At 43.6% G+C, this 15,267-nt stretch overlaps 1 protein-coding gene across 1 annotated transcript; it reads left to right on the plus strand.

Annotated features, from left to right (window-relative positions):
- Window positions 1-2,552: 2,552 nt before the first annotated feature.
- On the plus strand, window positions 2,553-9,991 carry ppm1ba (protein phosphatase, Mg2+/Mn2+ dependent, 1Ba). The gene is made up of 5 exons (XM_089011640.1): window positions 2,553-2,913; window positions 5,012-5,853; window positions 5,961-6,078; window positions 7,448-7,562; window positions 9,192-9,991. Exons 2-5 carry the CDS (start codon window positions 5,041-5,043, stop codon window positions 9,310-9,312), a joined length of 1,167 nt encoding a protein of 388 aa, XP_088867766.1. The 5' UTR covers window positions 2,553-2,913; window positions 5,012-5,040; the 3' UTR covers window positions 9,313-9,991.
- The last annotated feature ends 5,276 nt before the right edge of the window (window positions 9,992-15,267 follow it).

Below are 15,267 nucleotides of genomic sequence, written 5' to 3' on the forward strand. Positions count from 1 at the left end.
CAAAAGCAGAGTGTAGACTGGAAGGTTAAAATATCCCATCAATCAGGCTCCACAAATAACCCGCACAAGTCATCTGTACACTTGATGCAAAAAGCTATCAACCCAGCTAAACAGATCACAATTGATGAAGAATGAGATACAATTATCACAGAAAAAGTACCGACAAGGGCTCATTCCTCAAGATGGTGAAAGGAGAAGGCTACGATCCTCATTAAAGGACAACCGACGTCACTTTTTTTGTTTTTTAACTGACATCAGAAAAACGTATGATAGCATCTAAAATAGCCAAAACACGCAGTATGATATTTTTAGTCAAATGCAAAACACCAATAAAAATGACTTAAAGTCAAAATTTGCAAAAAATTGAGCTGCGAATTGGGCATTTTCAGAAAGTCCCGCCCCCAGTTCGTGACATCACGCCAAGACGTCTTGCATTGCTGGAGAATCAAAACAATGGCTTCAGATTCGGATAATATGCTTTCTTGTTACACATCCAGTTATGAATATGATTCAAGTAGTTCTGAAGAGGAAAGCATACATGTTTTCAATCGATTAAAGAATTTATTCCGTGTCATTTTGAGGCAAACGAGCGGTGGGGAATGTCACACCCAAAAATGGCGACTAGCTCCTGTGAGGAATGAATCAGCACGTTTCCACAGGCTGATAAATTCCTTCCATTGAGCTTGGATGCCCTCTTCTGGCGGCTATTGGGTGCAACACGGTTCTCAGACCAAACAATCCAGCAAAATACATTGACGTGATGGAAGGACTGCTACAATGTGTCTTTTTGTCGGTCAAGGGGGGTCCTAAAGTGACGGCACGTACGGACTCGTGACCAACTCAAAAACAAGACTTCCGGAATATTCAGCGCGAGTCTTAAAATGTAAAAATAGCTATATGCGGTGGAATCTTATTAAAATACGCTCAGTAGAAGTCATTTTAAGCCATTTTACAAATTATGGACACAACTTGTCCAGAGACATCGGTTGTCCTTTAAGGGTTCAATGCTGATGAAAGCGGCCACTCCATTCCATCAAGCATCAACGACCATCACAAAGGTAAATAAAATGACTTTATCATATAGTACAGTTTATTTCTTTAATTATAATACCACATTACATTTATAAAATAAGGTATATTTTGAGTAGGTTAAAGGTTTAGAAAATAGTGTAAAAAAAGTAGAAAATTATGTTTTATGGGGACCTTGGAACGGATTATTCTCATTTTAATGGTATCCTATGGGAAATATTTTTTTGGGATACACACTTTTCGCCTTACACACTCTGTCTGGGAACCAATTAAGCTTTTTTAAGCCAAGGTATCACTGTATTAGCTAGCTAGCTATCTATTTGGGTTACTTCTGGGTTGAGTGAATGCTGGCGCGTGTGGCTGCCGCTGCTCACCCGCACAAAAACATCTCACAGTGACTGTTAAGTGACCTTGAGAGTTTTGAAAGGCGCTTAAAAATGAAATGTATTCTTATTATTCATGTCGTGATGTGAATCCCGGCTCTTTTTAGAAAGCAGATTCTTTTGGCTCAGCTCAACAAAAAGAGCCCTGGCTCTTTCGGCTCCCAAATTGCTCTTCAGTTTGTTTGTTTTTTGTTGGTTAAATTAATTTATTACAAAAAATAAGGGACATGTATATGTAAAATGGATTGCTAATAAAAAAATAAACAAATACAAAAATATACCAAAAATATAACGTTTTATTTATTTTATTTGTAAATTAATTATAAAAAATAAAGACAGAATATATTGTTAGAAATTTATCTGGCTTTATTTATATTCTTCAGAGTATACTCAATATACCCTCCCTCCGTCTTTTACCACCGATTTTGACCAATCATGTGCGGCTTCAAGCAAAGGGAGAAAAAAAGTCGGCTCTTCCATCGGCTCCCTATTATCAAAGAGCCGTTTCGTTCGCGAACGACAAGCCGCTCCTCGATACGGTCGTGTAACTTAGTGATGGGGATTCCGGCTCTTTTCAGAGAGCCGGTTCTTTTGTCTCGGCTCTCTAAAAAGATCCGGCTCTTTTGGCTCCCATATGGCTACTCAGTTTGTTTTTTGTTGCTTAAACTAAGTAACTACAAAAATCATGTAAAATTATGTGAAAAACGAATTACTTTACTAGTGTAAAACATACACTATATCAAATATTTTTATTTATATGGCTTGATTTATATGTGCAGAGAGAGCATCCACAAACTTTCACTTACCCTGTGGTTACTCTGGTCTGATGATCAGCTGTCACTAATTTGTTTTTCATATTAATAATGCTATCCATACCAACTAGTAAAAAATATAATTGAATAACAATAACAGCATAATGTGATAACATTTGTCCACCTGTCTACCATAACAACCCCCCTCCCCAGGCCCTTCTCCTCACTGCTGCGTGTGTCTGTAATTCTCCCCTTCCTCCTCTATACCACAGATATCGACCAATCACGTGCGGCTTTAACCGAAGACCGGGGGCGGGGAATAGAGGACAAAAAATTCGGCTCTCATTTCCGGCTCTTTGTTAGGAACCGGCTCTCTTCGTTCACTTCAGAGATCCGGCTCATTCGCGAACGACACATCACTCGTCTAACTTAGCTTTAGCCAACATTAGCTTAGCGCTTTCGTCCTCTTTAAACAAGCGCGCGTCTCGTTCCCCGCAGGTCCGCCCGCACTCACTTGTCAGTTGACACCGGTTTCAAACCAACATGGCTTTGAAAGCGGACCGCCCACGGGGAGACGGGCGGAGAGGGCACCTGACTGGCTAGCTTTCGATCCCCGCCAGCGGCTGATGGACGGCAAGGGCTAATGGTTCAAGAGCGCTAAGCCTATCACAACAAGCCCGACCACTTAAACGCGACCCGCCTCGGAAGCCACACAAACAACAACTCCAAGAAGCCCGGCGTCTTTGACAGTAAGTACGCGGACGGGACGGGACGGGGCACATTCCCCGATACGAGCGGCCATATCGATTAGTTTTGTGTGGGTGTCATTCGCCGACCAACGACAGTCATGTTAGCGTCGTCTTAATTGGTGTCCATTCCACCCTTGGCTTAATTAAAACCGCCCGGCTCAATGCTAGCGGGAGGCACCATGGAACGTGTCCTTGAGAGTTTTAAAAGGCGCTTATAAATTAAATGTATTATTATTATTAGCGCTCCCTTGGGCGTCCAAGTGGAATTGTTCACTTTGTTGTCTATAGGCAATGAAATCCCTAATCTTTCATCCATCTTATTTTTAGGCACTTTGATCTGAAATCGATGCAGTCAGTTTGGAGCCTGTGGCCGCCTTTAAAGGGCCTTTAATGTGCTTTCTACTAGCTCTGGAATGGAATGGATTTACCGTTATTAGTATCGCATTGGAGAAATGGACAGTTCACCGTAGTAAAGTGATAAAAGGAAGAGTAAAGGAAAGAAAGAAGTCGAAAAAAACAAAATACAGGAGCTGCTGGAAAGGCAGCCACTCTCGCGGGCGCCATCTTGAAGTAAAAAACAACAACAACAAAAACGAAATAACAAATAACATGACAACACAAAGACACAGAGAGTTGTTCATTCTTAACACTTTCTGTACCCTCTTTGTGACATGAAGCAATTCTAGATGAAAAGGGAGAGGATAAAAAACGTCATTTTCACCAGTGGATCAGGGACGTCATGGTGGAATGTGGACGTTTGCTACAAGATAAATATTACATTTAATTTTTAAGCGCTTTTCAAAATTCTCAAGGACACTTTACAGTCATGGGATCAGTTTTTCTGTGGGTGAGTAATTGGCAGCCACACGTGCCAGCGTTCACTCCAAGCGGAAGTAACTCAAATAGATAAAAAGCTAGCTAATAGATAGCCAACATATAGCTAGCTAGATAGCCAGCCCGTTAGACAGCTACACAGCTAATACATAGCTAATACTTAGCTAGCTTTTGTTTTTTTGCGCGGGTCAGTAGCAGCAGCCATTTGCACCAGCGTTCACTCCACCTGGAAGTAACAAAGCAGCGATGTGAGGAAAGAAAGATGTCGAAAAACAAAATACAGGAGCTGCTGGAAAGGCAGCCCCTCTCGTGGCAGCCATCTTGAAGTCAAAAGAACAACAAAAACTCCAACTAAATAACATAATATTACAACACAAAGAGACAGAGTCATTCGTTCATAAGCACTTTCTGTACCCTCTTTCTGACATGAAGCAATTTTAGATGAAAGAGGAGAGGATGTCCATCCCAAGTGCGACTCTTCCAGGAAGTAGACGGCTTGTAAAAGCATTTTCTCCCTCTCTCGCTCTCTCCTTTTTTGCCTAATGTACTTTTAATGGCGGTCAGCATGAGCGAGGTCTCAGCTTGTCGGGCAGCAAGATGGCTCCCACATGTTTGACGGGAACGAACCGGCGCCCAATCGACTGATAACAGCCCCGCTAGTCACCCTCCTTGACAGCCATCTTGAAATAATAATAATAATAATAATAATAATAATAATAATAATAATAACACATTTAATTCCTACAGTCACAGGATACGTTTTTCCGTGAGTGAGATACATAGAAAATGGATAGCTAGCTAGGCAGCTAGCAAGATAGAAAATGGATAGCTAGCTAGGAAGCTAGCAAGATAGAAAATTGATAGCTAGCTAGGTAGATAGCTAGATAGAAAATTAATAGCTAGCTTGGTAGATAGCTAGATAGAAAATTGATAGCTAGGTAGATAGCTAGCTAGCTAGATAAAAAATACCTAGCTAGCTAGATAGAAAATAGATAGCTCGCTAGGTAGCTAGCTAGATAGAAAATAGCTAGCTAGATTGAAAATAGCTAGCTAGATAGAAGATAGCTAGCTAGATAGATAGCAAATAGCTAGCTAGGTAGCTAACTGGATAGCCAGATAAATAAAAAGAAGTGAAGAGAGGAACAAAGAAATAACATTAAAGTCATTGGTGTCCTAAAAAAGTTAACTATTCTATTTCAAGAATGTGAGGCAACGACTAACGTTTCGACTAACGTTCCGTCTCGTGCGTCCTTTTTTTCTGTAGGCGGGCCCGGTTCTCTGCCGAGCGGAGCCATGGGCGCCTTCCTAGACAAGCCCAAAATGGAGAAGCACAACGCACGAGGCGAAGGCAACGGCGTCCGCTACGGGCTGAGCTCCATGCAGGGCTGGCGGGTGGAGATGGAAGACGCCCACACGGCGGCGCTGGAGCTGCCGGAGCCCGGCCCGCCCGACTGGTCCTTTTTCGCCGTCTACGACGGCCACGCAGGCTCCGGGGTGGCCAACTACTGCGCCCGGCACCTTCTGGAGCACATCGTGGCCGCCATTTTCGGGGCGGGCGGCGCCCCCGAGCCCGAGGCGGTGAGCGCCGGCATCCGGGCGGGCTTCCTGGGCATCGACCAGCGCATGCGGGAGGGCGCGGAGCGCGGCGGCTCGACGGCCGTGGGCCTGCTGCTGTCGCCCGAGAGCTTCTTTTTCATCAACTGCGGCGACTCGCGCGCCGTCCTCTACCGTGACTCGCGGGTGGGCTTCACCACGCGCGACCACAAGCCCTGCGACCCGCGCGAGAGGGAGCGCATCCACAACGCCGGCGGCTCGGTCCTGATCCAGAGGGTGAACGGCTCGCTGGCCGTCTCGCGGGCCTTGGGCGACTTTGACTACAAGGGCGCTGCGGGCCGGGGCCCCACAGAACAGCTGGTCAGCCCCGAGCCGGAGGTTTGTGAGGTGCCGCGGATCCCCGACGAGGATCAGTTTGTGGTCCTGGCCTGCGATGGCGTCTGGGACGTCATGTCCAACGAGGAGTTGGGCCGCTTTGTCCAATCCCGGTTGGAGGTGTCGGACGACCTGGAGAGGATCTGCAACGAGGTGGTGGACACCTGCCTTCACAAGGTTTGCGCCGAGGCGGCGGTGGCGGGTCTGGCGTGACGGATCTGGCGGGCCTGGCGGGCCTAGCGGGGGCAGGCCTTGCTTTGATCCACTTCCTGTTTCCAACTCAGGGCAGCCGCGATAACATGAGCGTGGTCCTGGTATGTTTGCCCAACGCCCCCAAGGTGTGCGAGGAGGCGGTGAGGAGAGACGGCGAGCTGGACCGCTACCTGGAATCTCGCGTGGAAGGTGAGTGAACGGCCGTCTCGGATTCCCCTCGTATGTTTGCGGCTAATCGCCGCCGCTTTGAAGAAGAGCGACGGCGCCGTGGCCTCCTATTCCATGCCAGCCAGCGAGCGAGCTTCTTCCCCCTGGTGTCCCTATGTCGATTTAGCTTTATCACTCTGGCGGTGGAGAAATTTTCCGGGTTGAGTGATTATTAGCTAACTCTTAGCTAGCTAGCTTTCTATCGATTTGAGTTACTTCCGGGTTGAGTGATTAATAGCTAAGTCTTAACTAGCTAGCTTTCTATTTATTTGAGTTACATCCGGGTTGAGTGATCATTAGCTAAGTCTTAACTAGCTAGCTTTCTATTTATTTGAGTTAATTCCGGGTTGCGTGATTACTAGCTAACTCTTAGCTAGCTAGCTAGATTTCTATCTATTTGAGTTACTTCCGGGTTGAGTGATTATTAGGTCACTCTAAGCTGGCTAGCTAGTTTTCTTTCTATTTGAGTTACTTCCGGGTTGAGTGATTATTAGCTAACTTTTATCTAGCTCGCTTTCTATCTATTTGAGTTACTTCCGGGTTGAGTGATTATTAGCTAACTATTATCTAGCTTGATAGCTTTCTATGTATTTGAGTTATTTCCGGGTTGAGTGATGATTAGCTAACTCTTAGCTAGCTAGCTAGCTTCCTATCTATTTGAGTTACTTCCGGGTTGAGTGAACGCTGATGCGTGTGGCTGCCGCTGCTCACCCACAGAATCAGAATCAGAATCAGAATACCTTTATTCGTCCCGCAATGGGGAAATTTGCAGAAAGACTTATCCTTGTATGTATCCCCTGTACCTTGAAAGTTTTGAAAGGCGCTTATAAATCAAATGTACTATGATTTCATATCTAGCTGGCTAGCTATCTAGCTATTAGCTATCGAGCTAGCTAGCTCTCTATTTTATATCAATCTGGCTTGCTATCTATCTATCCAGCTATTAGCTTGCGAGCTAGCTTTCTATGTGTTTGAGTTATTTCTCGGTTGAGTGAACGCTGGCGCGTGTGGCTGCCGCTGCTCACCCGCAGAGAAAAACTTATCCTGTGAGTGTAAAGTGACCTTGAGGTTTTTGAAAGGCGCTTCGAAATTAAATGCATTATTATTATTTCACAGCAGCAAAGTTATGTCATGAAGAGGAAAGGAATGGAAGAAGTAGAAAAACAAAACAAAATATAGGAGCTGCTGGAAAGCTCCTTGGCACAGACGCGGCGCATTTCCGCTCCCCGGCCATTTTCGGCACTCATTCAGCTTCGCCCAAATGAGGGCAACCGCTGTCGAAGCGGCTCGGGCAGACCCGTCGAGCGTCCTCGCGACTGTTAACGCGCTCTCCCTCCGCCTTCCTTTTCAGCGATGCTTTCACGGCCGGCCGACGAGGCCTTTCCCGACCTGTCCGCGGTGATGAGGACCCTGTCCGCCGACGACGGCGTGCCGCCATTGCCGCCAGGGGGAGGCCTTGCCAGCAAGTAAGGGGATTGAGTCAATTACAGTGATACCTCAGTTTACGAAGGCTTTAGCTAATTAATTAGCTAAAGCCTTGAGAATATAATCTTGGCACACAGCAAACAAACCACACAGCGCCACGGTGGCTGGCGGACTACTTTTCGGCGCAGGAACACCAAACCACTCGGTCGAACGGCGCCACGGTGGCTGGCGGACTACTTTTATAATAATAATACATTTAATTTCTAAGCGCCTTTCAAAACTCTCATGGTCACTTTAGAGTCACCGGATCGGTTTATTCTGTAGGTGCGCAGCGGCAGCCACATGCCAGCGTTCACTCAACCCAGAAATAACTCTAACAGATAGAAAGGTAGCTCGCAAGCTAATAGGTAGCTAATCACTAGATAGATAGCCAGCTAGGTAGAAAATTGAGAACTAGCTCGCTCGATAGCTAGCTAGTTCTAACCCTAACCCTAATTAGCCAGCTAGATATGAAATCATAATACATTTGCTTTATAAGCGCCTTTCGAAACTCTCAAGGTCACTTTACAGTTGCAGGATAACTCTTTCTGTGGGTGAGCAGCGGCAGCCACACGCGCCAGCGATCACTCAACCCGGAAGTTACTCAAATAGATAGAAAGCTAGCTAAGCGTTAGCTAAAAGTGCTTTTCAAAACTCTCAAGGTCACTTTACAGTCACAGGATAAGTTAATTCTGGGTGAGTAGCGGCAGCCATACGCGCCAGCGTTCACGCAACCCGCAAATAACTCAAACAGGTAGAAAGCTAGCTCGCAAGCTGATAGATAGATAGATAGATAGATAGATAGATAGATAGCAGCAGCCACACGTGCCTGTGTTCACTCAACCCGGAAGTAACTCAAATAGATAGAAAGCTAGCTAGCTAAAAGTTAGATAATAATCAATAGAAGAGTTTGAAAAACCTCTGTTGATTTTTCGATGAGAAGGTTTCTTCAGCCGTCATCTGTACTTTTTTGAAGGTGTCGGACATTTCGGCGCCGCCATGTCTGGACATTAGGGATATATAAATAGGGCCGATACGACCAGTAAGACTTGAGTTCGCTGACGAAGCCTCTTGGATAGGAGGCGAAACGTCCGACACCTTCAAAAAAGTACAGATGACGGCTGAAGAAACCTTCTCATCGATGGACCACTCCTGTACGACTGAGAGCTTACACAGACCTCTGTTGATTTTGATGAACGAAAAGCAGCTAGCAGGGGACATTGTGAGTGAAGGTATTATTGCCAAGAAAGCACGGCCACTTCACTCGGATTTCATTAAGAGGCAACTCCACCAATGACAATTACAAAGGTCAATAAAATGACTTTATTATATAGTACATTTTATTTGTTTTTAATTATAATACAATAGCACATTTATTATACATAAAATAAGGTATATTTTGTGTAGTTCTAAGGCTTATTTAGTAGAAAATTATGTTTTATGAGGACCTGGGAACGTATTATTCTCATTTGTAATGGTTTCTTATGGGAAATTAATGTTTGGATGACGCACTTTTCGCCTTACACACATTTTCTATGGAACCAATTCAGTTCGTGAGCTGAGGTATCGCTATTTGTGCTAAAATATGGCCTTCAAACTTTTTGGTTTGACTTGCGCTGTTCTTCTTGCAGACAAAACGTTATCGAAGCGGTGTACAACAGTCTCTGTCCATGCAGAGAAGAAGAAGGGGTCAGTATCCGCCGCGCCATCCAAGACTTTGTCGCGTCATCCTCATTTGGCAAGTCCAAATGATTGGACCCGTGGCGCTTCGGTTTACCCCCCCCCACCCCCCCCTCCTCTATTGTTGTCAAGTTGGGTTGTTGTCCCTCAAAACGGTTTGTTCGGAGGAACCGTTATGGACAGGTCGTAGGAAGCCGCCTTTCTGCAGGGTGTTTTTTGGCTACTTGGGCCTGCGGCGACCTCCCGCCATGGGGGAGGTCTCACTTTTTTGAGGCCGACCCAGCGCAGGTCGACTGAATTTACTCCCCCCCGTCCTTCTCACCCCTTTTTAGCCGCAGCATTGCACCCAAGTGCTTCCTTTCATAGATTTTTTTTTTTTAGTTGCTGCGCGATCACAAGCGTTTTTCTTTATGTTTCAAAACGATTGACGTGAATCTCGATATGGCCTCATGCTGTCAATTTTGTACTTTAGTCGTCGTGGACGCCGCGGAGCGCCGTTAGCCGCCATTTTGGGCTTCCTTTTGGAGGAGAAACTATGTTCAGTCCCGGCGAGTATCCATTTCCTATTGGATGAATTCCTTGAGATCAATTTTTTTTCTCTGCATATTCCAAACGAGCCGCGTATGGCATGCAAAAGTTGAAATTGACGGAACGCTTTAAGACTACCCGCGAGCAAAGATGCTCAAAGATGGATGGAAATAACATGACGCTGTGCTGTGGCAAAGAGAAATTAATAAAGGATACACCTATTTGCAGCGGTATAGTTCTTTTTTTTGGGGGGGGAGGCTGACTCATACCAAAAATGGTGTAACCGCTAGCTGACTAGCGAGCTAACTACCTGGCTGGCTATCTATTAGCTATATAACTAGATAGCCATCTATTAGCTAGCTTTCTATTCTATTCCAGGTTGAGTGAACACTGGCGCATGTGGCTGTCGCTGCTCACCCAAAGAAAAAACATATATTTGCAGTTGCATCGTTCGTTTTTGGGTGGGGGCTGACTCATCCCAAAAATGGCGTAACCGCTAGCTATCTAGCGAGCTAACTACCTGGCTGGCTATCTATTAGCTATATAACTAGATAGCCATCTATTAGCTAGCTTTCTATTCTATTCCAGGTTGAGTGAACACTGGCGCATGTGGCTGTCGCTGCTCACCCAAAGAAAAAACATATATTTGCAGTTGCATCGTTCGTTTTTGGGTGGGGGTTGACTCATCCCAAAAATGGCGTAACCGCTAGCTGTCTAGCTAGCTATCTAGCTAACTACCTGGCTAACTACCTGGCTGGCTATCTGGCTCGCTGTCTGTCAGCTGTATGCAATAAAACATTGTCTTTTCCATGAACTGATAAATGTGTAACCTCTCTAATGAGCTCTTCATGTGAATGAGTTTCAAATCGTAAATTGCTCCTGTGATAAAGGAGTTTCCCCAAGTCCTAAATTCTGTCCAAGGCCAGATCTCCGAGATGAAGATGACAGTTTAACAAACTGTGTCTGTTGACCTCAGATTGACCCCAGGTTGTCTGTGCTTCAATTGTGTATTCGAGTCACACACGTTGACGAAGCATATAATGACAAAGCATGAAACTTTTAAAGGACAACCGACGTCTCCGGACAAGTTGTGTCCATAATTTGTAAAATGGCTTCAAATGACTTCTACTGAGCGTATTTGACAAAGATTCCACCGCATATAGCTATTTTTTACGTTTTCACATAAGACTCGCGCTGAATATTCAGGAGGTCTTGTTTTTGAGTTGGTGACGAATCCGTACGTGACGTCACTGAAGGAACCCCCCCCCCCCGACCAACAAAAAGACACATTGTAGCAGTCCTTCCATCACGTCAATGTATTTTGCTGTACTGTTTGTCTGAAAACCTTGTGTTGCACCCAAAAGCCGCCAGAAGAGGGCGTCTAAGCTCCATGGAAGGAATTTATCAGCCTGTGGAAACGGGCTAATTCATTCCTCACGGGAGCTGGTCGCCATTTTTGGGTGCGACATTCCCCCCCGCCCGTTTGCCTCCAAATTACACGGAAAAAATCTTTAATCGATTGCAAACTTGTATGCTTTCCTCTTCAGAACTATTTGAATCATATTCATAACTGGATGTGTAACAAGAAAGCATCTTCTCCGAATCTGAAGCCATTGTTTTGATTCTCCAGCAAGGCAAGACGTCTTGGCGTGACGTCACGAAATGGGGTGACGTCACGAAATGGGGGTGGGACTTTCTGAAAATGCCCAATTCGCAGCTCATTTTTTTTGCAGATTTTGGACACTTTAAGTCATTTTTATTGGTGTTTTGCATTTGACTAAAAATATCATACTGCGTGTTTTGGGTATTTTAGATGCTATAAAACGTTTTTCTGATGTCAGTTAAGAAACAAAAAAGTGACGTCGGTTATCTTTTAAATATGATAACTTCTTATTCTCCATCAGCCAGTCAAGAAGCAATTTTGTCCAATGTAGGTTAACCGTCAAATCGTATTGACCTTCTGTTTACCGCACCCCCCCGTGTCCGCTTAGCGCTAGCTAGCATACAGGTGCCCGTCTTGATTGGTGACCTTGGACTTGTCCCTTTTTGTCCCCCCCCCCCCCTCCACCTCTCTACTTGCCGTTCCCAAGAGCGATGTCCTTCGAGCGCTTCTTGTTTATGCTCTTGCACCTTATCAAAGTGACTGTTACTATTTTGGAGACATTTTAATCCCTTTATAGAGCCAGCTAGATAGCTAACCAGCTAAAGTAAAAAAACAAAATAAATAATATGACAACACAAAGACACAGTCATTCATTCTTCAGCACTTTCTGTACCCTCTGTGACATCACCGTGATTACATTATTTATTTTTTTTATTTTTTTTTTATCCCTATCCTAATTATTATCCCCACTAAATGTTTTTCGGCCATAAAAAATATTCTTGGGGCGGATTTTGGTACCAATATGTTCCCGGTTAGCATAAATAAGCTCACGGCTAGCAAACTATAGTCTAAGCAAAGTGTCAGTTTTAAAAGCACAACTTGCAAGTCTCTTTTGTTTGACGTTTACTTTGGCAGTAAACTCGGAGTGGCGTAAAATATCCTGAAATATCATTTTTGGATTAATTATTGATAGAAATTTGTTTTTTAAAGGACAACCGACACCACTTTTTTGTTTCCGAACTGACATCAGAAAAACATTTTCTAGCATCTAAAATACCCAAAACACGCAGGATGATATTTTTAGTCAAATGCAAAACACCAATAAAAATGACTTAAACTGTCCAAAATCTACTTCAAATTGAAACCGCAAATGGCCAGTTTCAGAAGGTCCCGCCCCCTTGTTCGTGATGTCACGCCAAGACGTCTTGCCTTGCTCGAGAATCAAAACAATGGCCTCAGATTCGGAGAAGAAGCTTTCCTGTTACTCATCCAGTTATGAATATGATTCAAATAGTTCTGAAGAGGAAAGCATACATGTTTGCGATCGATTAAATAAGTCTTTCCGGCTCATTTTGAGGCGTCAGTACTGATGTGTATACACCCAGAAAATGCAGAAGATGGCGCCCAAGCTCCGTTGGAAATGGGCTGATTTATCTGCTGGGAATTTGTGTCAGCGAATATCAAATAGTTGTCTTGGTGCAACACACAACGATTCACCATTGCGTTATTTATGTGTTTTCCTTCTAATTTTGCCATCAACACGAAGTTTTCAGACCAAACAAAGTACCACAGAATGCATTGTATGTCCTTTCTCGGTCAGAGGCGTTCCTTCAGTGACGTCACGTACGGACTCGTCACCAACTGAAAAACAAGACTTCCTAAATATTCAGCGCGAGTCTTAAAACGTGAAATATAGCTATATGCGGTGGAATCTTTGTAAAATACGCTCAATAGAAGTCATTTGAAGCCATTTTACAAATTATGGACACAACACAAGCGTCGGTTCGGTTGTCCTTTAAATCACAACACAGCCGCTGGTATCTTGAAAGACGCATTTGTAAGCTGAAACTTCTTTTTTTTTTCTTCTTTTAATGATAATAAGCTTGAAAAATTAAGGGAGAATGCCATTTTTATTATATTAAATATTTAACGTTTGCTTTTTCACAACAAATTAGACAAATAGATGGCGCCGCGAATGTCAGCCTCAGTCATGATAGAAAACAGAATTTGAGTTGCAGCCTATTCAATCCACGGCACAGGTGTCAAAGTCAAGGCCCGCGGGCCAAATCCGGCCCGCCACATCATTTTTTCGGCCCGCGAAAGCAAATCAAACTTGTTAAATTCCATGATGATTGCTAACATCTGAGCCCAAATTTCATATTTTTGGATGTCAACCACAATAAAAGTCATTATTCTTGACTTCAGATTTGAAAACGAGTTCTTCATTAATTTGCTGTGTGCTCTATATGTAATATTTGAAGGGATTTAAACATTCTAATGGGTTCCCCAAATTCATAACGGCCCTCGAGAGGAAACCAGAACTACAATGTGGCCCGCGGCAAAAAATGACTTTGGCACCCCTGATCCACGGCGTTCAATATTGTCCACTTGGACATGGTGGCGCTTATCAAATGCTCAGCAGATATTTTTACACGTTTCAAAACTCATAATTTCCTCTGTTATGATGGTTAAACTTTGTCTATGTTTTAGTATACATCAACTTTATGAGCTACTGGAAGCTGCACTTGCCAACTTTGGTTAATGTCCAACAAAAGTAAAGTTTGAAGGCTGCTGAAGGGTAAGAAGCGACGCTGTCGCGCGTCGAAATCTTTGCCTTATTTTTGTTGTTTATATATGTAATAATAATAATACAGTAAAGTCTCGTTATATCGATATCGGATATATCGATAGTCCCGGTTATATCGATATTTTTTCGGACTCCCTTGAATATCGATATAACGAGACTTTACTGTAATAATAATAATCCATTTCATTTCTAAGCTAGTTTCAAAACTCTGAAGGTCACTTTACAATCACAGGATAAGTTTCTCTGTGGGTGAGCAGCGGCAGCCACACGCGCCAGCGTTCACTCCACCCGGAATAACTAAAATAGATAGAAAGCTAGCTAGGTAGCTAATAGAAAGCTACTACTAATAATAATACATTGTATCTATAAGCACTTTTCAAAAGTCTCAAGGTCACTTTACAGTCACAGGATAAGTTTTTCTGCGGGTGAGCAGCGGCAGCCACACGCGCCAGCGTTCACTCAACCCAGTTAACTCAAATGGACAGAACGTGTGCTAGCTAGCTGATAGCTAATAGATAGCTAGCCAGATAGCTAGTCAGCTAATAGATAGATAGCTCGATAGCTAGCTAGCCAGCTAATAGATAGCAAATAGATAACAATAAATAGCTAGATAGGTAGCTAGTTAGATAGCTTGAGAAGAACATTTTAATCTTCTTAACTCTCAAGGTCACTTTACAATCAAAGGATAAGTTTTTCTGTCAGTGAGCAGCGGCAGCCACACGCGCTAGCGTTTACTCAACCCAGAATAACTCAAATAGATTGAACGTTAGCCATCTAGCTGATAACTAATAGCCAGCTAGATAGACAGCCAGTTAGTCAGCGAGATAGCTAGCCAGCTCGATAGCCAGCTAGATAGATAGCCAGCTATATAGCCAGATAGCAAATAGATTTTACGTTTTAAGTGTCCAGTCCAGTGCCATTTTTCACTCAAATTCCAGGAATTGCATTTTATTTATTATTGTATCTGTTTCTTTTTCTATTCTTGTCTGTCACTGTAAAGTGTCCTTGAGAGCTTTGAAAGACGCTGAAAAATAAAATGTAGGATTATTATTATTATTATTATTATTATTATTATTATTATTATTATTATTATTATTATTATTATTATTGCCGGATGATTGTGACGATACTCGATAAGGAGGCCTGTCGCTTGCTGCAGGTTGGGTGCCACCATGTTTCAAGTGCAGACACTCCCTAGCTTACGAACATTCGAGTTACGACCAAAACAGTGTATATGACCATTTTTGCGGGTACAGTCCAGCTTTGCCTTAGGAACATTAAATCAGAATCAGAATCATCTTTATTGCCA

The sequence above is a fragment of the Hippocampus bargibanti genome, linkage group LG13 (assembly GCF_051943395.1).
Source record: "Hippocampus bargibanti isolate YZ-2025 linkage group LG13, ASM5194339v1, whole genome shotgun sequence".
NCBI classification, from domain to species: domain Eukaryota; kingdom Metazoa; phylum Chordata; class Actinopteri; order Syngnathiformes; family Syngnathidae; genus Hippocampus; species Hippocampus bargibanti.

Coding starts and splice junctions, on each gene's coding strand:
- ppm1ba (XM_089011640.1), top strand. CDS start 5,041: ATGGGCGCCTTCCTAGACAAGCCCAAAATGGAGAAGCACAACGCACGA. Junction 5,854..5,960: donor TGGACACCTGCCTTCACAAG/GTTTGCGCCGAG, acceptor TTTCCAACTCAG/GGCAGCCGCGATAACATGAG. Junction 7,563..9,191: donor GGGGGAGGCCTTGCCAGCAA/GTAAGGGGATTG, acceptor TTCTTCTTGCAG/ACAAAACGTTATCGAAGCGG.